This window comes from Leptopilina heterotoma, unplaced genomic scaffold (genome assembly GCF_015476425.1).
Source record: "Leptopilina heterotoma isolate Lh14 unplaced genomic scaffold, ASM1547642v1 Lhet_218, whole genome shotgun sequence".
In the NCBI taxonomy this organism is placed as follows: domain Eukaryota; kingdom Metazoa; phylum Arthropoda; class Insecta; order Hymenoptera; family Figitidae; genus Leptopilina; species Leptopilina heterotoma.
In genome coordinates this window covers 1307087-1331447 of record NW_025110935.1, presented here as the reverse complement: position 1 = coordinate 1331447, position 24361 = coordinate 1307087, and the positions used below count along the sequence as shown (strand labels likewise).

Below are 24361 nucleotides of genomic sequence, written 5' to 3'. Positions count from 1 at the left end.
TGTTAATTAGGTAGACGGAAAACTAACTCAAGGTGAAAATATCGCCGATACTGCAGGTTTGAATGCAGCTTACGGAGCTTATGTGCAAAAAATAAAGAAAGACAAAATTAAAGATCAAACATTACCAGGATTGGAGAATTTAGATTCAAAGCAACTATTTTTTGTTTCTTTCAGTGTGGTACGTTTCTAATTCTAGACACAATGAGAAAAACTATAATTATCAAAAATAAAAAACATTCTAAAATCTGAATTATTAAAAATTACATTGATTTTAATTCAGTTGACTACTTTTCTTTGATGAATCAGTAGAATTAAAGAAAATTTAATTTAAATTAGTAAAACTGTTTAATAATTTAAAATTAGTGACTGACTTTTTCCTTTCGAATTAGTAAATTTTACTGGTAAAATAGTAGAAATGACTACATATTTAGTAATATTTTACTATTTAGTACTATTTTAGTAAAATTTTTCTCATTCAAAAGCAAAAAGTCAGCCACTAATTAAAATTAGTAAACAATTTCATCAATTCAAATTTTAGAGAGTAGAGGGTAAATGTATTTTATACACAAAATTTTAATTTGATTCTATGTATAATAGTAAATTTTGATTTGATTTTTGATTATAGGCATTTTGTCAGAGTGCAACGCAAAAATTTTTAGCGAAAGTTGAAACTGATGTACACACAAAATCATCTGCTAGAATTAATGGAGCTGTGGCAAATGTTAAAGGATTTAGTGAAGCGTTTAAGTGTGGAAAAGATAAAAAATGCACGCTATGGAGTTGATTGGACTATCAACTTTATATCATTAATGTGATAATATATAAGCGAAAATTAAAAAAAATTTTTTTTAAATAACTAAAAACTTGATTCGTCGAAATATGTTTTTGATCTTCGTACAAGTTTTCAACAAAAAGTTTCTATTTTTATTATTATTGTACAATAATAATTTACAATTGTATATGTCAACTATTAAAGATAAGTGTTTTCTAACAAAAGGAATGTTGAGAATTTTAATTTACAACCTTTGAAAATATTGAAAAGTTTCAATTCTTCCTGTAAATTTTTTTTGTCTTATAAACTTTGAAATCACGACGAGTTTGTAATAGTCTTAAATTTTTTTATTTCTGATCAACAATTGAACTTGAGAGAATATGAAATTAAATTTATTTAAAATAATTTAATTCTTCAAAAACTTTTTTAAAATTATTTTCAAAATTTCGTAAAATTATTAATTTAGGGAATAATTTTACTGAAAAAATCCAAACTAATTTAATTTTAGAAGAGTTGTGTTTAGAATTTTTATAAATATTTGAATTTCAAAAGGTTTCAAATTGAAAGTCTGGAAAATTTAAATTGTAAATAATTTTCATTAAATATTTTAAAGAAGTTAGTTTTTTAAAGCTTTTTGTTTAAACTTTTAAACTTTTTTGAAATTCGTTGAATTTTTTAATATTTAACAATTGAAAAATTTTCGAATAATCAAAATTTATTAAAATTGAATTTTTAACAACAATTAATAACTGAGTCATTTTCAGACGGATTATCAGTAATATTCAACTGATTAAAATTAATTAATTATTTAATTATAATAAATAATTATTTAATTAGGGTAAACAATTAATTATTTAATTATAATGAAGAATTAAGTAATCAAATATTAAATTAAACAAAAATAGTTACAACAATAAATAATAAAAATTAAATAAATTAGAATAATTACTATAGGTATAAAAGAGTTACTCAAAATTAGACAAATTGATACTAAGAATCCATTTGATTCTTAGTCGAATTTCACTGATTCTAATTTAAAAATTCAAATTCTAATTTATCAGCTTTTTTCATTGTATGCCTTAATTATAATATTTAATTATTTAAATTTTTTTAACTTTCTTCTGAATTGAATTTGTTCATCGAAAGAATCTTTTATTGTCACTTATCATTACGTAGAACAATTTTAATAAAAAAACATATTAAATTCAATTAAAAATTCTACAGATAAAGAGTGTAATATTCTTTTGCGACTTCAATAAGTGTTTGGAGAATTGAATAAGATTTTTATATTGTATATAGAATAAATAATGCTTATTATTGCTTGCTAATGTATTCAAAATGTATGAAAAAAAATGTGTTAATAATTTATCTATTCTGAATAAGTCATATATAAAGTACAGTGATTTTTGTACAAATTTAACATTATTTTTCAAATTGATAAGTTTCTGCAGACAAGATCATTGACATAGTTTAAGAGAATTTATATTATTTCGTGGTATTGAGAGAATATGTTAATTCAACTTTTATTGTAAGTGTGACGAAAGCAGTGATTTTTTAAGAAATGTATTTTGTTTTTATTTGTAATTAAATAATTCATATTAAAATTTTTATATTTGAAATTAATGATAATTGATAAAACAATTTATAAATTTTTGTAAATTTAGAAAATTTTTCCTGTATTTACTTACTGAAACAACTGTATCAAGAATAATGAAAAAAATTAATCTATTTTTTCTATTCTTTATTCTTATTTCATTTTATACGAAATCCCACCAAAAATCAGTGAATTTTGATTTATTTTTCAGTGATTAAAATTCAGAATTATTTAACTGATTCAGTTTAAGAATTTTTAGTTTCGTATTTTTTAAATATATATACTTTAAATAAAAAGAATTTTATAAATTTTTAGAATTACTTTTGCGTTTGTCGTTGATGTCGAATTATATGTTTTGAATAAATCAAATAATGTCTGTGATTCGGAGGAATGCAGGAATGCAGGTACGTATCACTGCGCAATGAAGACAAATTTATATTATTCAAATAAAAAATCTAGTGTGTTAATTAGAGGAAAGAAAGTTTGTTTATATTTTTTGTTACTAAGACAATAATCTATTTTGTTTTATCAAATAATTAATATTTCTTATAATTAATAATCTTTTATAAATATGCGACTATTGCTGTTTTCCCTAAAATTAAATCAGTAAAATTTGACTTATTTTCCGTGATTTGAATTCGACGAATGCAATCTGTAAAATATTATTGAAAATCAGTCTTAGAATGACTAAAAAATATTATTATTCTTTTTAATTAGCAAATCTCATCATAAACGGTATAAATAAAACGGCAGATCCGTGCAATGATTTTTATAATTATGCTTGTGGTTCATATCCCACCAATTATCCTGTTCCTGAAGGAAAATTATTCTGGGATAACCGTCAAAGAGTGACGAAAGATGTTCGGGATGCATTGATAAGTAAGTTTTTATTTTAGTGTATTATAAAATTATAAAAATAATTAAGTATTCACTGGATTAGAATAAAGAAAATTCTTTTTCTTTATTGAATTGAAATACAGAAAATAAATTAGAAATTTTAATAGAAAATTAGAAATATAATTCAATTATAATTAGATAATAAATTGAAATAAAAATTCAGAATATTTGTAATTCTTCACCAGTATTTAAAAAAATTATCAAATTATACAAACCGAAATAAACTTTTTATTACAATTCAAACACCGAAAAGTGTATTTGATGCAAATTTAACTAAAAAAATCTGTTCTTTTCTTTTTTTTCTGTAAAATAATCCAAATAAAAATTTATTGCTCTTTTTATTGACATAAGTTTTGTATAGGTACAAGATGAATTTTTGATTTTTATAAAATGATATGAAAAGATTTTGAAAAAAAGGTTAATATTTATTCTGTTTATAGAAATTCTGCAAGAAGAACCAAAACCCGAAGACAGTGTTCCATTGTCTATAGAAAAGAAATTGTTCAAAGCCTGTATGGACGAAGGTTAGTTTATTATCTCTAAATTTGAATCTGTAACAAATCGTCCACTAATTTAAATTAGTAAAATTTTCCACTAATTAATAATTATACTGTAAGTATTATTTTAAATAATTTAATTCTTATAGTAAACTTTTATTATTTTATTTATTAGTTTTCATTTTTCTTCTGAAATTCCAGAAACAACATAATTCCTAAGACTTTTATGGTAGCAATCCGTTTAGAATTAAAATTTAACTGCAGTTTTTAATAATAATAATTAATTAGTATTAATAATTAATTATAATTGCACTTTTTTGCAAATAGTATCATTTACCAATTACTATTAATAAATAATTAATTATAATAATTAATTATAATTTTGCTATTATAGAAAGAATTGAACGAAAAGGTATAGAAGGACTCTCGAAAATCATAGAAGGTTCAGGTGGTTGGCCAATGGTTATGGAAGAAAATAAATGGAAGGAGGCAGATTTTCCCTGGCAGAAAGTTATGCAAGGATATATTCAGCAAGATGTTAAAACTCCGTTTTTTGGGATAGGTTTTACTCCAGATTCGAAGAATTCCAGTATTAAACGTATAGCCGTAAGGGAAATTTATTCTCACAGAAGGAATTCTATATTTATGTGCACGGAAAAAATAATTCAGTAAATTTTACAGAAGACTGTACAAAATTTTTTCAATTGTCTTTTCTCGTGCTCTGTAAATATGAATAAGTTAAAAATAACTGATGTTTCAGTAAATTTTTTTTTTTTTTTGATTGATTTTTGATTTTGAATCTTTTTAGTTAAAGAAGTCAAAAGGTGGCGACTTTTTAGAACATGAAATGTTTAAAAGAATATTTAAATCATTTGAAGATGAATTTGGCGATTTTATTACATATTTTGTAGTACTCGAGAATATTCTTCAATTGCCAGGGTATTATGCAAGGAATACTCCAAATTACACTTATGATGGAGAATTTAATGGAAAATCTCAAATTATGTTGTCCTTCATGAGTGAATTCAACTCGGTAAGGCTGCAATGCTTTTTAATAACTCAAATCGTTTACTATGATAGTATAATGATATTATGATAATATAATATTAATATTATATAGAATATTATATTAATATTATAAAATAATAAAAATATTCTAAATTAATATTCTAATTTAATATTATATTATTAATATTATAAATTTATATTATAAATTAATATTATAAACAAAAATTCTAGATCGAAGCCTCCTATAGTGAAGAAGAAGAAAATAAAATGACTATTAGAGAATTCCAAAATTATTATGATCGTAATAATTCAACGAAAAATACATCGGAGGTATGAAAAATAATCTATAAACGCAGGGCTCGAACTAGGTCCGTAAATTCGCTTGAAGTCCGTAAAAGTTAGTTTTAAAAAAATGTCCTTAAAGTCCGTAATTTGATTGAGAAGAAACGAAAAGTTCGTAAATTGTACGATATAATTTGGTGAATTTTAGAGGTATTTTCAATGATTGCAAAAATTCGATTATTTTCAAAAATTAATAAAATTCATTGTAGAAATTCAATTATGTTAAAAAAATTTCAAAAATTCTCATCACAATTTCAATTATTTTTATAAATAATTAAATTCTTCTCTAAAATTCAATTATTTTCAATAACTTTAATAAAATTTTCAAAAAATTCAATTATTTAGAGAAATAACAAAATTCTTCAAAGGTATTCAATTATTTATACAAATTGTAAAATTTTATACAAGAATTCAATTATTTTTAATACAATTTTAATAAAATTTCATAAAAGAATTCAATTTTAAAAAAAAAATTTTAATAACATTTTTCGAGAGAATCCAATTATTATTCAATGATTTACAAATTTTTTCGCAATAAATTCAATTATTTTCATAAATAATAAAATTTTCACAGGGATTCAATTATTTTCGTAAATAATAAAATTATTTTTGGGAATTCAATTATTTTCATAAATAATAAAATTTTTTTCCAAAGATTCAATTATTTTCATAAATATTAAAACTCATAGTAGAATTTGAATTATTTTTAATACAATAAATTCTAATCAAATTCCTCGAAAAATGTAATTATACTTAAAAATTTTATTACAATTCTTCAAAAGAATTCAATTATTTGAACATTTATTGATATAATTCTTTATGAGAATTCAATTTTGAGAAACATTCAATTATTATTTATTCAATAAATTATTTATTTTTGTATCTAAATAATTGAATTCTAGTAAAATTTTTTTTATTAAAAATTGATTCAAAAATGGATTTTAGTTAAAATTTTAGATTATAATTGAATTTCAAAAGCATTAGAACGTGAATTTTTAAAATTAAAATCTTTAAAAATCTGAATTTTTCATATTTTTACCTAATAATTCTGTATGAATTAATTTTTTTGAGAAAGTTTAATGGCGGATTATTTTTTGAAATTATTTGAAGTTTTTATTTTCTAATATATATTTAATTGAAGAATTTACAAATAATTGAAATTTTGCAAAATTAAATTGTAAACAAATAAATTTTAAAATTTTCAAAAAGAACTTTTCCAAAAATTATTAAAAATAATGCATTTATAGAAGAATTTTATTTTAGTTAAAAAGACGAAGAAAAAAATTTAATTTTAAAAAAGTTACGAACTATTGCAGAAATTCAATTGTTTTCAAGAGTAATAATATTATTCCCAAAAATTAAATATTGTTCAAAAATAATAAAATTCTTCTTAGGGATTCAATTATTTTCAAAAAATTTAAATAATAAAACTCATCGCAGAATTTCAATTATTTTTAATACAATTTTCATCGAATTTCTCAAAAAATGTAATTATAGGCCAGTCGGTGAGTGCAAAAAGTGCACATAAGTGCAACCTGAAAAGTCGAAGCAGTTTCTTGTAGTTTGAGGGCCCCAAATAAGAGCCCCATAGTTTGCACCACATTTCCGGTTGCGAAAAATGGTGTAAACAATCGCCAAAGTTCGAAAAACATGGTTTTTCGATGACTGTTGCTTCCGGTTAAATTTTAGGGGAAAAAGTTGTGATTGAAAGTTATAGAGCTTGGAAATAGCTTTCAAATGATTGGTCGCAAGTTAAAAAAGCTTAATTAGTTTAGTTGCAAATGAATTTAAACCATTAAAAATAGCACTTTTTTAATTGTTTAATAACTTTGTTAATAATTATCGAATTTGTTTCTAACTTCCCAGAAATATTCCCCTTGCGAGGCTGAATAAATCCCAAAAAAATCAACTTGATCGGGTAAATAGTTTATGCATAATTCCATTTGTTAACTAAAAACATGTAATTTTTCAACGGAATTTCCCCACTTTTGGACCTGCGAATTTCGTTTTTTTTTCTTGGAGAGTACAGTTAAGGAGTCTAACTTTAATTCCATTTAAATGGGAAATTAATTTTTTTTATTTAAGTGCATAATAATAGACGTTAAAAAAGGGTATGTTTTTTTGACATAAACAAATGGAATAACTCGGCCAATTTTCACTTTATCGATTTCGTGTAAAGGGCATTTGATTTCATTTGTTTTCACAAAACTTTTCCAAAAAAAAATCCGATCTAACTTGAAGAGGTGGAGAGTTAACTTTTTTTAAAAAAAAAATTCCTGACAAGTTAATTATTAATGTTTTTTATTGAAATTCGCACCACTTACAGTTTGATACATGTATTTTATGTAAAAAAATTAAACATAAGGTTTTGTGCTTTTTTTTTTAATTTATAACAAGTAAAAGTAAATGTATCCATTTTTCAACCTCTGAACGGCGGAGTGGGGGTACTCGGAGGAGCGTGATTCTCGCCGCCACAACTGAATTCACCCGTTCAAATTTGCAAAAATGGTCATAACTTCGTTAATTATTTACCGATTTTTATCTTTCTTTTTTTAATTTGATGTATTTTTTTACGCCGAATCCAAAAATGATTTTATATGTTTTCAAATTACAATATTTTTAATAATAAAAAAGAAACATTTTTTAACAACAAATTTTTAATTATTATTTATCATATTTGACAAAAAATTCTTTTCGTACATATAATTCCATTGAATTTAAAATAATATTATGACATAAAAAAATTAAAATTAATTATATATAAGATTGTAGCATCAGGTTCACATATGCACGCCTGTTCAACTATCAATACAACAATGCTACACACTTATAAGTAAATAATTTTATTTTTTTTATGTCATAATATTATTTCAAATTCAATGGAATTATATGTACGAAAAGAATTTTTTGTCAAATATGATAAATAATAATTAAAAATTTGTTGTTAAAAAAAATTTTCTTTTTTATTATTAAAAATATTGTATTTTGAAAACATATAAAATTATTTTTGGATTCAGCGTAAAAAAATACATCAAATTAAAAAAAGAAACATAAAAATCGGTAAATTATTATCGAAGTTATGGCCATTTTTGCAAATTTGAACAGCTGAATTCAGTGGTGGCGGCGAGAATCACGCTCCTCCGAGTTCCCCCACTCCGCCGTCCAAGGGTTGAAAAAAATATTCAAGTACTTTCACTTGATATAAATGAAAAATAAAAGCACAAAACGTTAAGTTCAATTTTTTTTTATAAAATGCATGTTTTGAACTAAAAGTCGTGCGAATTTCAATAAAAAACATTAATAATTAACTTGTCAGGAATTTTTTTTTAAAAAAAAGTTAACTCTCCACCTCTTCAAGTTAGTTTGGATTTTTTTGTGGAAAAGTTTTGTGAAAACAAATGAAATCAAATGCCCTTTACACGAAATCGATAAAGTGAAAATTGGCCGAGTTATTCCATTTGTTTATGTCAAAAAAACATACCCTTTTTTAAGGTCTATTATTATGCACTTAAATAAAAAAAATCAATTTCCCATTTAAATGGAATTAAAGTTAGACTCCTTAACTGTACTCTCCAAGAAAAAAAAACGAAATTCGCAGGTCCAAAAGTGGGGAAATTCCGTTGAAAAATTACATGTTTTTAGTTAACAAATGGAATTATGCATAAACTATTTACCCGATCAAGTTGATTTTTTTGGGATTTATTCAGCCTCGCAAGGGGAATATTTCTGGGAAGTTAGAAACAAATTCGATAATTATTAACAAAGTTATTAAACAATTAAAAAAGTGCTATTTTTAATGGTTTAAATTCATTTGAAACTAAACTAATTAAGCTTTTTCAACTTGCGACCAATCATTTGAAAGCTATTTCCAAGCTCTATAACTTTCAATCACAACTTTTTCCCCTAAAATTTAACCGGAAGCAACAGTCATCGAAAAACCATGTTTTTCGAACTTTGGCGATTGTTTACACCATTTTTCGCAAACGGAAATGTGGTGCAAACTATGGGGCTCTTATTTGGGGCCCTCAAACTACAAGAAACTGCTTCGACTTTTCAGGTTGCACTTATGTGCACTTTTTGTACTCACCGACTGGCCTATTATTCTTAAAAATCTTATTGAAATCCGTCGAAAAAATTCAATTATTTTTTAATTTGTTGATAAAATTCTTTATGGGAATTGAATTTTAATTTTTAAGATACATTCAATTATTCAATAAATTATTTATTTTTTTAAGATATTTAAATAATAATAATTTAAATAATCGTTGAATTTTCTTTTAAAAATTGATTTAAAAATGAATTTTAGTTAAAATTTTCTATAATAATTAAATCAATATAGCTTAAATTTTTAAATTAATTTTTTTAAAAAAAAGTTTAATTGAATTTTTTAAATATTATTTTAAGTTTTTATTTTCTAATATTTATTTAATTGAAGAATTAATGAATAATTGGATATTGTAAACAAATGGATTTGAAAATTGTCAAAGAACTTTTTCGAAAATTATTAAAAATAATCGATATAAAGAAGAATTTTAGTTAAAAATTCTTGAAAATAATAATTGAATTGATAATGATTTTATCACTCGGTTATCTGTAATTATTATAAAACATGAAGAAATGGTCCGTAAAGTCCGTATTTTTAAATACTTTCACTGGTTCAAGCCCTGTATAGATACGAACTTTTTTTTTTTTTTTTTTTTTATTTAATTTTTCTTATTATCAATGTAGATAAACTGGCTTGAAATGATTCGAGCGTTTTCAAGAGGCTCTAAATTGAATATTGATGATTCTGAAGAAATTGTAATTATGGGGGATAAATCGTACTTTGATGCATTATTTAAACTTTTAGATAAAACCCCTCACGATGAGATTGGTAATTATTGTTATAATTATACAAATTTTGAAAAACATAATGTTTTACTTTCTTATTTTTAAGAAATTATTTTTTTTTAAATAATTTTTAAATTATTTTCTTATTTTTAAATTATTATTACAGTTAATTTTCTTATTACAGTTAATTATTTGCAATGGAATTTCATGACAAGCCACCTTCTGTATTCAAATAAATTCCTCAGAGATTTCGCCAACGGAATAGCACTAGCTATAACAAAAGTTCCACTAGTGCCTGAAAAAAGGTTTGTATCAAATTCGTAAACCCTCATAAAAATTAAAATTATTTGAATTAAAATAACTCTTAATTTTCAGAACCGAACAATGCGGAGATCAAATGTTGTTAACTGATGGAGTTTCAAAGGAGTATTTGAAACGAAGTTTTCCTATTAGTGTTTCTGAAACTGTAAGTGATGTAGTTAGAAAATTTCTTTTACTTATTATCCTATTATATGTGTTATAGTTTGAAATTAATTATTGTTAATTAATTTATTTTACTTTAATAAAAATTAATTTACTTTTAGGTTAAAGAAGCAGCCGAAGATATTCGCAATGAACTTGATAGTGGTATATCAAAAGCAAATTGGATGGATGCGACAGCAAAATTATTGACTAAAGAAAAATTGAGAGCAATGAAAATACACACCGGCTATCCTGCATATTATGACGAAAAAAATTTTAATAAGATTTACGACGGTGTAAGAATAATATTTAATTATAATATAAATTTTTAAACACGAAAAAGTCAGTTATTTAAATTTTTTTATTAATGTAGCTCGAAGTTGGCTTGGATCATTTTGATAATGTGATGAAAATTAAGGAATTTGAGAGAATTCTAGACGCGAATGAATTGAGAGAACCATTTAAAGGAAATGAGTATGTTTAATTTAGCATAACATTTATTCAATTATTGATGCGCAATATTATTTGCGTATTTAATATCATATAATATATCAGCAATGTTAGTAATATTGCTGCAAGTTTTTTTTTTTTGAATAATATTAATAATAAGAATATTTATTTTTTCAGGTGGTTTATGGAACCTCTGGACGCTAATGCTTATTATTATCTTGCTGGCAACAGTTTAAGTAAGAAATTCGAATTTTTGAAATTTTATATTATTTTATGATGCTAATGAATTTCAAAAAATTAGATTTATATTAAAAATATTTTTTTCTTTATCAGCCATTCCAGCCGGAATCTTATTTCCTACAATTTATAATAACAAAGAGTTAATGTAAGTTGTGAATAATAATAATTATACAATATTAATTATTAGTGTTGTTATTATTATTATTATTATTATTATTATTATTATTATTATTATTATCAAATTTTTAAAAATTAAAAAAAACATGTATTGCATTAAAAATAGGTTATCGAATTATGGTTCTTTTGGATTTGTTATTGGACACGAAATGTCTCACGGTTTTGATACGAATGGTATTTATTATCAATTTTAATATTAACAGTAATTAACTATATTAATTTGAATGTTCTTTCATTCTTTCATTCATTCACTTTTTCTGTCCCTCACACTCTGAAGTTGTCTTTTATTTATACTTTTGTTTTTTGTTAACATCAGAAAGATTGTATACATATTATATTATTATGTTATAATTATTTTTATTTTATAATAATTAATTCAAAATTTTAATGAAAAATAGAAATCATCAGAATTTTTTTCACATCTTTTCATTAAAAGACTAAAATTTTCTTAAATATTATGTTTTGTCAAATTGAAATTATTTTTGTTCTTTACTTCTAAAGAAAATTAGAAACTTGTTAAACAACTGTGATTAAAAAATAGAAAATTTATTTATTTTGCATTATTTTTGTTTATGAGTCACAATTTCTTTAAACAAAATTATTATTTTGTTTTAGAAAAAGAAGAAAAAAATTTGCACAAATCTCATTTTTAATTTTTTTTTTTTTTTTGAACAGGATTTACCACAGGAATTTGTTATAAAACATGAAGAAATCGATCACTCCGAGTCTTCAACTCGGAGCAATCGATATCTTCATGTTTTATAATAATTAAAGATGATCGAGTGATAAAATCATTATTTTATACTATAAAAATATTGTTACTGTAACTTTATCAAAATTATTTTCATCATTTTAATTCAATTATTATTTTCTAGAATTTCAAATTATTTTTTATGAAAATAATAATTAAATTCCTTAAAAAAATTTTATTATTTATGAAAATAATTAAATGTTTGCACAAAATTTTATTAAACTTTTTTTTAAATAATTGAATTCTTTTTGGGAAATTTTATTAAAATAGTAAATATTGAAAATCATTAAAATTAGAAAATTTGTTAAAAATTATTGAAATTAGGACAAGAATTTTTTCTTCAAATAATTGAATTTCTGCAATTATTTGAAAATTCTATTATTTTTATTAAAAAATTTTTTCGAAAAATTGAATTTTGTTTTTAAATCAGATTTTTTATTTTATAAATATATTTTAATAAAATTTTTTTAAAATAATTGCACTTTTCGTGGAATTCATTTAAAATTGTATGAAAAAATAATTGAAATTCTACATTGTATTTTATTATTTATAGAAATAATTGAATTTTTGCATCGATTTTAATTGAAAAAAAAAATTAAATTCTTCAGAAAAATGTTATTATATTTAGAAAATTAATTGAATTCTTGCCCAAAAAATTGATTAAAATCTTTGGAATCATTCAAATTTTGCAAACAATTTTATTATTTTTGAAAATAATTTAATGTTTCAGAAGAATTTTATTATTTTTATGAAATTAATTGAATTCTTTTCAAAAAATTGATTAAGATCTTTGAAATAATTGAATTCCTCACAAGAATTTTCTTACTTATGAAAATAATTGAATTTTGTTAAAATTTTAAAAAATAATTGAATTTCCCTGAAAAATTTAATTATTTATAAAAAAAATTGAAATCCCCTGAAAAAAATTTACTTATTTATAAAAATAATTGAATTCTTTACAAGAATTTTATTATTTTTTGAAACACTTGAATTCGTCAGAAGAATTTTATTATTTATGAAAATAATTGAATTTTTGTAAAGAATTTTTAAAAAATTTTAAAAAATAATTGAATTACCTAGAAAAATTTAATTATTTATAAAAAAAAAAATTACATTCTTTACAAGAATTTTGATAAAAATCTTTGAAATAATTGAAATTTTGTAAAGAATTTTATTATTTTTGGAAATAATTGAATTCTTAGGAAAAATTTTAATATTTTTTATATTAATTGAATGTTTGAGAAGAATTTTTTAACATTTTTTTTTTTTTTTAATAATAGAATTGTTTTGTGAAATTTTAGTAAAATAGTAATTAAAATTTGAATAATTTTTGGGAAATTTTATTAAAATAGTAGATATTGAAAATCATTAAAATTAGAAAATTTTTTGAGAATTATTAAAATTAGGACAATAATTTTTTTGACGTTTATGAAAATAATTGAATTTTGGAGAAGAATTTTGTTATTTATAAAGTCAATTGGGATTTTTACGAGAATTTTTTTAAATTTTGAACATATTTAAAAAAGGTAGTAAGAAGTTAGCCGCACGCTTTAGCGCGCGAATTGTTTGCTAGTTATAATTATTTTGTCAATTCTACAGAATTGAGATATTATTAAAATTAAAATTAGAAAATTAATACTTTTCTAATATCTTTTTTGTTTATTAACAGGGTACAAGTATGACAAACAAGGTAATGTCGGTTCTTTGTGGTCCGATAAAGTTGAGAAGGAATTCAAGAAAAAGGCCGAATGTTTCGTAAAACAATACAATAATTATGGGGTAAATTTAATTGAATTATTTGAGATACTATTTTCATATTATTAAATTTTATTGTTATAGATGTTAGTAATAATTATTTTCAATTAATAATTTATATTTTCTATTAATAGGTAAACGGAGAATTGACACAATCCGAAAATATTGCCGATGGCTTAGGACTCAATGTTGCTTATGCAGCATTCCTCAAAAAAGCAGAAAGATTCAGAGATATTAAATTACCAAATTTGGAAAATGTTACTCCAAATCAATTGTTTTTCTTGAATTTCGCCAATGTAGGTTTTAACATTTTTTTTTTAATAATAATTCTATTTTTTATCTGAAATTATCTATAGTAAGAGAATGAGCTTTCTCATAAGGGAGCTCTGTTTATATTTTTTTATATCAGTAATATTTTTTCTGGGCTCTTTTTTGTCTCTAAAAAGCCAGAATTAAAAAAAATTCTAAACAAGAAATTTTTATATTGTTACAGAGTTTTTGTGAAAGTACGACTAAATTTTATGATAAAGAATCTGAGAAAGATGTTCATACGAAAACGTCTGTGAGAATAAATGGAGCCGTTGCTAATGTTAGAGGATTTGCTGAAGCTTTTCAATGTTCGGGAAATAGTCCTATGAATCCAATCAAAAGATGTATTGTTATGGAATAATTATTTATTTACAGGAGGAAAGAAAAAAAATTTCTATTTACAAAAAATAAATGGAATTATATGAAACTTTAATTGTAATTATATAAATAAAAGATGTTTTGATTCTTCTGTTTGGCCTCATGGCCAAACAGAAGAATCAAAACATCTTTTATGGCTTCGAAAAATATTGAATTTAATTGTAATTAATACTATACCAATAAAGGTGGTTTTTACTATATTTCACTAATTATGATGATCATTATTTTCTGTACTGTTCTCATTTCTCAAAAATTTTCTTCTTTTACTGTAGTTCATTTTTTACTATGTAATTTATTAATTTCCATTAGGAGATAAATTATTATTTAATATAATTCAATGTATTTAATAATTCTATGTATTTATTTAATAAAATAAATTTACGAAATCGAAAAATTTCATGGCAGACTGCTATTTGCGTGCAACGTCTTTGACTTACATAAACGGAAGGAATAGGTAGAAATTTAGGTGATGACTAAACCATTCATCATGTGTAATGAGCGACAAGTCGATTCTCTCAGTTTCTCGTATAAAGTTTTAGTCAGTAACCAAGCAGAACCATGATAAACAACACTTTATTGTAAGTTGTAACTTGTAAATAAATTTCATCTCAAACATATTATAAACTATTTAAAAAAAAAAAATAAAAAAATTATGGTGCATTCTTTCAGAATACTTTCATCATTGAATGTCACTGTATGTGAAACTGAAAGTTGTAAAGATGTTGGTAATATATATTTTTACTTTTGATAAAATTAAATTTTACAATCATTTCAATGACTTTTTTTGCAATGAGAAAACAATAAATATGTTTGAATCGAACAGTTGTACAGTTAACGAAAAATTATTAGTTGTTTTAGTTTTCATGAAAATGTGACATGAAATTTTTTTTTTTGTTTAGCTAATTTATTTTTGTCGTCGATGAATAAAACGGCTGATCCATGTGAAAATTTTTATGAATACGTTTGTGGTTCTTGGTCCAATGTGTGTCCAATAAGTGAAGAGCGTTCAACGTGCACTATAGATACGGAATTTGAAGATGCGATTCAACAAAGCTTGCAAGGTAGACAAGAAAAATTTAGAAACAACAAATGAATACAAAAAGAATTAAAAATACAATAAAATTCGAATTGAATTATATTATTTTAATTTTATTATTTATTTTTAATTTTTTTTTAAGGTTCAATATTTTTTTTTGTACCAAAATTTTGTTTTGGGTCATTTTTTCCCAAAAATTGTAAAATTCTTTTCTAAAATTAAAAGCTCATTTTCTTTCCTTGTAACTTGATTAACCGTCGGCTGGTTTTTTTCTGCAAATAAAAAAAAATAATTGTTTCTAGAAATTTTGGAAGATGACGCTAGAGACAGTGACAGTACAGCATTGACACTAGAAAGAAAGTGGTATAAAGCGTGTATGGATGATGGTAAAATTGAAAATTTATTTTTGAAATTTCCAAAAACACTTTTGTAGAATAGAAAAATAAAATTTTAATAATTGTTTATTTACATTAGAAAGGTTAAGAGAAAATGGTTTTGCACCTGTTGCGAAACATATAGATAATAATGGAGGTTGGCCATTGGTAATGAATTCTACGGAATGGAAAGAAGAAGAATTTCCCTGGCAAAAAGTCGCTCAATATTATGCAAAAATTTCCGGAAAATACAGTTTATTTACAATTAGTCAGTTCCTAAATCCTAATAATACTGAAAACAAGATTATAATGGTATTTAAACTTTATTATTTAAATATTTCATAATATTCTTCATTTTTTTCATAATATTACAGTTTTTATACAAAATAATTTTTTTTTCTTTCTAAAAAGAGGAGAAAAGAAATAAATTTGGACCAATTATATTTCTCAATCACAAATTCTTAAAAAAAATATGATATGTTGAGAAATAAAGAAAAAAACTTGTTATAAATTCAATTAAAATTTGTAATTTATAGTTGAAACAGAAACTGAGAAGTTGATTTTTACGAAAAGGAGGAAAACCAATTTTATCATTTTTATTTGTCAATCATAATTTTTGTTTTTCAAATTTTTAGTTTCTTTTGAAAAAAAATTGCATAATTACTTATTTCTAATTATGATTTTTGAGAAAATTCTCATTTTTTAGAAATAAAAAATATTGACATAATTTTGTGTTGTACTGATATAATTAAAATTTTATCCATAAAAATTAAAAACACTGTGATAATAAATTTTTTGGTACAATTATCTAATTTTTCTATTAATTTTTTTTTAAATTTAATAATGAAAATAAATGAGAACATAAATATTGCATAATTTTAATTAATGATCAATTCTATTTTTTCAATAACAGACTTAGAATGTGCACGCGCGCTTTAGCACGTGTATTTAATGCTATAGATTACTTGTCTATTATCAAATAAATATTTATTTGAATCAAATAGTTTTTATTGAATTTAAAATCAAATAAATTGTATTTGAATCAATAATTTCATTATTTGAGGCAAATAACATTTAATTGATTTAAATAAAAATTGACTCAATAAGTAAATATTTATTTGATAAAAAACAAGTAATCGTTTATTTAAACCAAATAATTTTTTTTCAGTGCAATAAATATTAATAAATATTATATTATTCTCATAAATTATAATCAATTTTTTTAAAACGATTCAAAAATTTTCAAAAAATATTCGAAACTCAATTATTTTCAATTTCTAGTATTTCCATAAAATTTTCAAAAAGAATTCAATTATTTAAAAAAAAATTGATAAAATTCATCTAAAATTCAATTATTTTCATAAATAATAAAACTCATTGAAGAATTTCAATTATTTTTTATACTATTTTAAATTAATTAATCGAAAAATTCAATTATTTTCATAAATAAAGTTTTTTACGAGAATTCAATTTTATTTAAAATAAAATTTTCATTATAATATTCATTATATTTCGAAAAAATTAATTATTTAGAACAATGTTTATAAAATTCTTACGAAGAATTCAATTATTTTCAAAAATAACAAAATTTTTCACAGAAATTCAATTTTTTTAAACATTTTAATAACATTTTTCGCAATATTGCAGGATTTAAATTCTTTTTAATACAATTTTACAGGAATTGTTCAAAAAAATGTTATTATTTAAAAAAATTTAATTTTAATTCCTCTAAAAAGTCAATAATTTAAAGAAATGTTTTTTTGAAATTGTTTGGAAGAATTCAATTATTTGCATAAATAATTCTTCAAAAGAATTCAATTTTTTTTTATTTTTTGAGGCATTTTTAATAAAATTCTTTGCAAAATTCAATTATTTTCATAAATAACAATGTTCATTAAAAGAATTTAATTATTTTTATAAGTAATACATTTTTTCTTGGAAATTCAATTATTTTAAAAAAATGTTATAAATATTCTTTACAAGAATTCAATTATTTTTATAAATAATAAAATCCATCGCAGGATTTCAATTCTTTTTAATACAATTTTACAGGAATTGCTCAAAAAATGTAATTATTTAAAAAAATTTAATTTCAATTCCTCGAAAAAATCAATTATTTAAAGAAATGTTTTTTTTAAATTTGTTTGGAAGAAATCAATTATTTAAAAAAAATATTAGATTTCACAAGAATCCAATAATTTGCATAATTAATTCTTCGAAAGAATTCAATTTTTTTATTTTTTGAGGCATTTTAATAAAATTTTTTGCAAAATTTAATTATTTTTATAAATAACAATATTCATCACAAGAATTCAATTATTTTTAAAGGCAATACATTTTTTGATGGAAATTCAATTATTTAAAAAATTTTTAATAATATCGTTCGCAAGAATTTAATTATTTTTATAAATAATAAAATTTATCATAGGATTTGAATTATTTTCAATACAATTTTACAGGAATTGCTCAAAAAATGTAATTATTCTTAAAAAATTAATTTCAATTCCTCGAAAATTTAATTATTTATAAAAATGTTTTTTTTAAATTCTTCTGAAGAATTCAAATATTTACAAAAATATTAAAAATTTTCACAGGAATTCAATTATTTTAAATACAATTTCAATTAAATTTTTTTGTAATAATTCAATTGTTCTTTTAGATTTTAATAAAATTCTTCGAAAGAATTCAATTATTTACATAAATAATTCTTCGAAAGAATTCAATTATTAAAGATAAATAACAAAATTATTCCCAAAAATTCAATTATTTTGAGGCATTTTAACAAAATTCTTTGCAAAATTCAATTATTTTCATAAATAACAATATATTCATCACAAGAATTCAATTATTTTCATAAATAACAATATATTCATCACAAGAATTCAATTATTTTCATAAATAACAATATATTCATCACAAGAATTCAATTATTTTTAAAAGTAATAAATTTTTTCTTGGAAATCCAATTATTTTTAAAAATTCTAATAAAATCGTTCGCAAGAATTCAATTATTTTCAAAAAAAAAATTTAATGAAATGCCACACAGACATTTAATTATTCTCAAGAATTTAAATAGAATTTTTTTAAAATTTAATTATTTTTAAAAACTTTTTGCAATTCAGTGATTTTCAATATCTACTTTTTTCATAAATTTTCCAAACAGAATTCATTTATTTAAAAAATTTATTTATAAAAATCTTCATAAGAATTCAATTCTTTTCGTGAATAATAAAAATTTCTCAGGAATTCAATTATTTAAATTAGAATTTGCATAAAATTAGTCGAAAGAAATCAGGATAAGAAAGAAGTAAATACTTTTAATGAAAATTAGGAAAAAGTGAGGAAAATAGAAAATATAGAATGGAATTTTTGTCAGTCTTGTGAAGTGTCTAAAACGATTTTTTTTGGTTGTCAAGTTTAATTTTTCAATAGCTACTTTTTTCTACTTTTTTTTAGTTTTGAAAGCTATTTTTTGCTACTTTTTTAAAATTAATTATCGAGTGCAAAATCTGTAAATACTAATAAATACTTAAAAAAATTATAAATTTCTTTCTAGTTTAACAGACTTGATGGAGTTCAGTTGCTCTGGTCCTATGACGATTTGCTAGACACTGACGACGACAACTATGGCAATGATTATAATTATGATGATGATAATGATATTAATGAATATGATTTTGCCGATGATGATGATATCGATTATACAAATAATAAATTTCATCGTCACAATAGTAATGAAAATAGTTTTGAAAAAGATTATAATGATAAAAGTGATGATAGTTATGATGAGGATTATTATTATTATGACGATGAGGAGATGGAGGAACTCGTTGAAAAATTAATAGAAGATTATGCAAAATCAATTGGACGCAATGTGAAAAATATTACCGATGAAATCACTGAAATTTTTGAATTTGAAAATGATTTATATAATATAATGATAGAGGTAAAAAATAAATGAAAATAAAATTCTATTCCTGATAAAATAGTGTATCCGTGAACTTACTGTCAATTATTACTCATCGCCAACTGTATTATTTATTTGGACAATATTTTTCATTGATCATTACAGACGAGAAATGAAGATTCAGAGAATGAACAGAATGTTATGACAATTGGTGAATTCCAGAAAATTTATGATAGCTATGAACCTGTCAATTTTACTGCAAAGGTGATATTTAAAGGAATTGTGATTTTTTTTTGTACTTATCACTATTTTGTTTAGAAGAAGAAAAAATATTAAGTTAATAATAAATTAATTATTAAGTTAATGTAGTAAATAAATTATAAAGTTAATAATTGTGAATTACACTAAAGTTTCGAACGATCAAATGAATGCGGTGATATTTTTATCACTTTTTTTATTTTTAATTTCATTTAGAAAACTTTTGTTTTTTTTATATTTAATATTATTTAGAATAAGTTGGTTTGAAAATTAAGTAATTATTAACATTAACAGATTGACTGGTTAGATATGGTCCGTGCACTGGCAAATAATTCTGGCACTTACATTGATGAATCGGAAAAAATGTTGCTTTTCAGAAAACCATATTTTGAAAAATTTGCTCATCTTTTGGATGAAACTCCAAATCGAATAATTGGCAAGTACATAATTTAAATTGTAATTTAATTTTCTTTTTTGAAAAGTGTATTTTTGAACATTTTCTTTTCATTTCAGTGAATTATATTCACTGGGCATTTTTTAGAGATGCAACAGTATATTTACATCAAGAAAAGAGACCTTGGTTTGAAGGTATTGATGGCGATGACAGGTTATTATGAAATTTATCTTGAAATTTTCCCTTAATTGACAAAATTAAATAAAAAAATTTTTTTAAATTAAATAATTATATTAAGGTTTCTTTGAATTTTTAATAATTTGGGTATTTTTTAGACCGGAATATTGCCTCGAACACATGATGGGACTTTATTTTAACACTGGTTTCTCACAAGTTTTCATCGAAGATTATTTTACAGATGCTATTAAGGAATATGTGAGTAATTTTTAGGAAAAATAAATAATTATATTACTTTTATTTTCACTTTAACAGATTTTTTTCCCGTTTTGTGAAAGTGAAAACAAAAATCTATTTTTTGATAAATTTTTATTTTTACGCATTAATTTTTACTTTCAATTTAATATTCTTTTTATTTTCACTTTCACCTTGATAGAATGAGAAAATAAAAATCTTTCATAGTGCCAGAGAAAAATGAAAAGAAAATTTATGAAAATGAAAATGATAGTGGAAATAAAATTCTGACAAAGTGAAAGTGAGAATGAAAGTGAAAGTAGAAATGAAGTAACGTAATCGACCGTCAGTGCAATAAATTTTTATTTAATTTGAAAATTCTCTTTTTTTAAATTCAATTCCGTTTATAAAAGTTAAAATCTTTATTTTAATCTAATATAACGTGGAAAAATAATTGTGATCCGTATTTTTATTAATATTATTTTGATTAGGCTAGTGAAATAGCGGAGGAAGTGCGAAATCAAGTGAGAACGGATATTTTAACTTCAAATTGGTTGGACGATGAAGCAAAAAAATTGATAAATGAAAAATTGGAATCAATGAAATTTCACATTGGATATCCTGATTATTATAACAATAAAACATTTCTAAATCATCTCTATGATGGGGTAAATTAATAATGATCGTATTGTCCCAATTATTTATTGATTATAATATATTATTTATTGCTTGTCTATTTATTCGATATTTTTTTATGTTTTAGCTCAAAGTGGGACCCGATTATTTTGAGAATGTTATTAATATGCTCACATTTGATAACGATGACTTTTGGAGGGAACTTAGAGAGCCTTTCGATAAAGACCAGTAAGTGACAAGGATTTTCCTTTAAAACCTATTAATTAGCTAATTATTAAATATAATGGATTTACAGAAGAATTTCAGTTAAAAACACTAAAAGAAATTAAATTTTAAAGCAATTACAAATGATTGCAGAAATTCAATTATTTTCATGAATAAAAAAATTCTTTTATGCAATTCAATTATTTTTATAAATAATAAAACTTATCGCAGAATTTCAGTTACTTTTAGTATAATTTTAATTTAATTCCTCGAAAAATGTAGTTATAATTATTATTCTTAAAAATTTTATTAAAATTCATCAAAGAAACTCAAGTATTTTAAAAACCTTTGCTACAATTTATTTATTAGAATTTAAATATTATTTTCAATAAGTTTTTAATTAAATTTCTTCAAAGAATTAAATTATTTTCAAAAATTTTAATGAAATTTTTTGTAACAATTCAATTTTTTTCAAAATAATTTTAATAAAATTCTTCGTAAAAATTTAATTTCAAAAAATTGTTAAAATTTAATTATTTTCAATATCTAGGGGAACATAGTCTAGGTCGGCCACCTTTTTGACTTTTGTTTATAACTTTTTTTTAAAAATGAATTTGGACAATTGAAGTATATGGTTGGAAAGTCCTGTTTAATAGGAACATTTTTTCTGTACAAAGTAAATTGACAGGTTTAAAAATGAAAAAGTTATAAAGATTTAAAAAAAAAAAATTTGTAGTCCAGGTTGGCCATTACAGTCAAGGTCGGCCATGTTTAAAATTCAAAGGGCATTAATCGTTAAAAAATAAAATAACATGTTTGGAGTTACGGAAAATTGATTCTTTATTGTTTACAGTTTGTAACTTAATGAAATAACAAAATAATAACAATAAACAATATAAAAAAATAAATATAAATAAAAAAAAGTTTTGCACTAAAATATTAATAAAATTAAATAAAAATATTAATAAGATGATCAATTATATTATGAGTTATACAGAATTGCAGTTTTTGCAAATGAAGTAGCTCGTCCTCAACTTTGCGCATTTTAAACACATAGTGGCCGACCTTGACAGTAAGTAACATTACCGAATTGTTGTAAACAAAAAGAAATACGTTTCGGGATTCGATTTTTTACTTTGTTTTCCTTTCAACCATGAGTCCCACAAATTTTCTGCATACTTGCCTTGACGATTCAATTTGTTTTTTATCTTTTATTAATGGTTTTTCACATTATGCACAAAACTTTTTTTGAGCTTTTTTTGTACCGACGTCACAGAAAACACAATTTTCGATTTTCCGAAAATGTAATTGAACAAAAAGTTAGGTTTCACTAAGACAAGCTTCGACAAAAATGCGCGTAGGTGGCGCTAGTGAACTTGACAAAAAAACGCGAGTGGCCTACCTAGACAGTAGGCCAACCTTGACTACATTCCCCTACTATTTTAATCAAAGTTATTTAATAAAAATTAAATTTATTTTAAAATTATTTTATTTTTATTTTTTATTTTTATTATTTTTTTTTTATTTTTATTTTTTTTATTATTTTTTTTTAAATTTAATAAAAGTTATTATTTAAAAAGAAATTTTAATAAAATTCGCCTCAAGAATTCATTTTCAAAAGTAATATAATTCTTTGCAGAAATTTCAATTACGTTCAAAAATTTACAAAAATTCTCCAAGAATTTTGAATTATCTTTATAAATAATAAATTTAATAAAATATTTATTTTTGTATTTAAATAATTGAATTCTCGTAGATTTTTCTAATAAATATTGATTTAAAAATGAATTTTAGTTAAAATTTTAGATTATAATTGAATATTGAAAGCATTATAGCGTGAATTCCATAAAAATAATTGAATTTTAAAAAGGTTTCAAATTTTATTTTGTTTATTAAATTTAAATAATTTAATCTTGAATATAATGAGAGAAAAAATTCTATTTAATTTTAAGAAACTTTTTTTAACTTTGAAAAAATACAGAAAAAATAATACAGAGTTTGAAAGAGGACTCGAAAAAAATTTAATTTGTTTCAGATTTTTGTCAAATCCTACAATTATTAATGCATTTTATAACGAATACGACAACAGCATAAGTGAGTATTTAGTATTTTAGAGTATTTCAAAATTTTCTCAATTTTGATGTAAAATTATTAAAACTGTACAAAAATTGGAAATAATTTTAATTTGTTTTTAACTATTAGAAGTTATTGTAAAATATATTTTACTTTTCTGTTACACAGCTATTCCTGCAGCGGAAATTCTTGTTCCTTTGTTTAATTCGACAATGCCACTGTAAGAAACAATTGTTCATTTGTTTATTATGATTGTAATTCTATATTAATATTTGCTTTTTTTAAATTATTTAACTTGAAAATTTTTCAGTTTAATTACTTTTATAATTACATAATTATATATTTAATTATTTTTATTTTCAGATCTGTAAAATACGGCTATTTGGGATTCACTGTTGGTCATGAAATAAATCATGGATTTGATAATGATGGTGTTTATATTTATAATTAAATAACATTTAAGAAAAATATTATCAAATTTGATTAAAAGTTAATTTGTGATTGAATCCTTAACTGACCAATATAATGAGCTGTTAAACTGAATTTAATCATCAATTATTTTTTAATCAGATTTTGTGAAATTTGCCCTTAGACTCCGGTAAACAT

General features: G+C 22.1%; 2 protein-coding genes across 2 annotated transcripts in view; both read left to right on the top strand.

Moving 5' to 3' along the window:
* Positions 1-24361, top strand: part of LOC122501912 — a 41608-nt gene that overhangs the window by 16278 nt on the left and 969 nt on the right. Inside the window, exons 17-49 of the mRNA XM_043611695.1 lie at positions 11-178; positions 626-779; positions 3084-3245; positions 3704-3787; positions 4155-4366; positions 4569-4793; positions 5000-5098; positions 9839-9983; positions 10125-10245; positions 10316-10406; positions 10525-10698; positions 10776-10876; positions 11030-11088; positions 11186-11237; positions 11376-11443; positions 13690-13799; positions 13910-14071; positions 14269-14428; positions 14868-14916; positions 15132-15187; positions 15362-15523; positions 15801-15884; positions 15973-16184; positions 19429-19818; positions 19945-20043; positions 20332-20473; positions 20551-20644; positions 20767-20866; positions 21334-21510; positions 21606-21706; positions 23718-23776; positions 23924-23975; positions 24119-24186. Coding sequence (XP_043467630.1) covers positions 11-178; positions 626-779; positions 3084-3245; positions 3704-3787; positions 4155-4366; positions 4569-4793; positions 5000-5098; positions 9839-9983; positions 10125-10245; positions 10316-10406; positions 10525-10698; positions 10776-10876; positions 11030-11088; positions 11186-11237; positions 11376-11443; positions 13690-13799; positions 13910-14071; positions 14269-14428; positions 14868-14916; positions 15132-15187; positions 15362-15523; positions 15801-15884; positions 15973-16184; positions 19429-19818; positions 19945-20043; positions 20332-20473; positions 20551-20644; positions 20767-20866; positions 21334-21510; positions 21606-21706; positions 23718-23776; positions 23924-23975; positions 24119-24186 — 4192 coding nt within the window. The remainder of the gene's footprint in view (positions 1-10; positions 179-625; positions 780-3083; positions 3246-3703; positions 3788-4154; positions 4367-4568; positions 4794-4999; positions 5099-9838; positions 9984-10124; positions 10246-10315; positions 10407-10524; positions 10699-10775; positions 10877-11029; positions 11089-11185; positions 11238-11375; positions 11444-13689; positions 13800-13909; positions 14072-14268; positions 14429-14867; positions 14917-15131; positions 15188-15361; positions 15524-15800; positions 15885-15972; positions 16185-19428; positions 19819-19944; positions 20044-20331; positions 20474-20550; positions 20645-20766; positions 20867-21333; positions 21511-21605; positions 21707-23717; positions 23777-23923; positions 23976-24118; positions 24187-24361) is intronic.
* On the top strand, positions 2147-14671 carry LOC122501918 (endothelin-converting enzyme 1-like). Its single transcript, XM_043611704.1, has 18 exons — positions 2147-2300; positions 2682-2770; positions 3084-3245; positions 3704-3787; positions 4155-4366; positions 4569-4793; positions 5000-5098; positions 9839-9983; positions 10125-10245; positions 10316-10406; positions 10525-10698; positions 10776-10876; positions 11030-11088; positions 11186-11237; positions 11376-11443; positions 13690-13799; positions 13910-14071; positions 14269-14671. Exons 1-18 carry the CDS (start codon positions 2281-2283, stop codon positions 14443-14445), a joined length of 2151 nt encoding a protein of 716 aa, XP_043467639.1. The 5' UTR covers positions 2147-2280; the 3' UTR covers positions 14446-14671.

Excerpts from the sequence above, each read along its gene's own strand:
- LOC122501918 (XM_043611704.1), top strand. The coding sequence starts at position 2,281 with ATGTTAATTCAACTTTTATT. Across the intron at positions 10,246-10,315 it reads CCACTAGTGCCTGAAAAAAG|AACCGAACAATGCGGAGATC; the intron begins GTTTGTATCAAA and ends CTTAATTTTCAG. Across the intron at positions 10,877-11,029 it reads GAACCATTTAAAGGAAATGA|GTGGTTTATGGAACCTCTGG; the intron begins GTATGTTTAATT and ends TTATTTTTTCAG.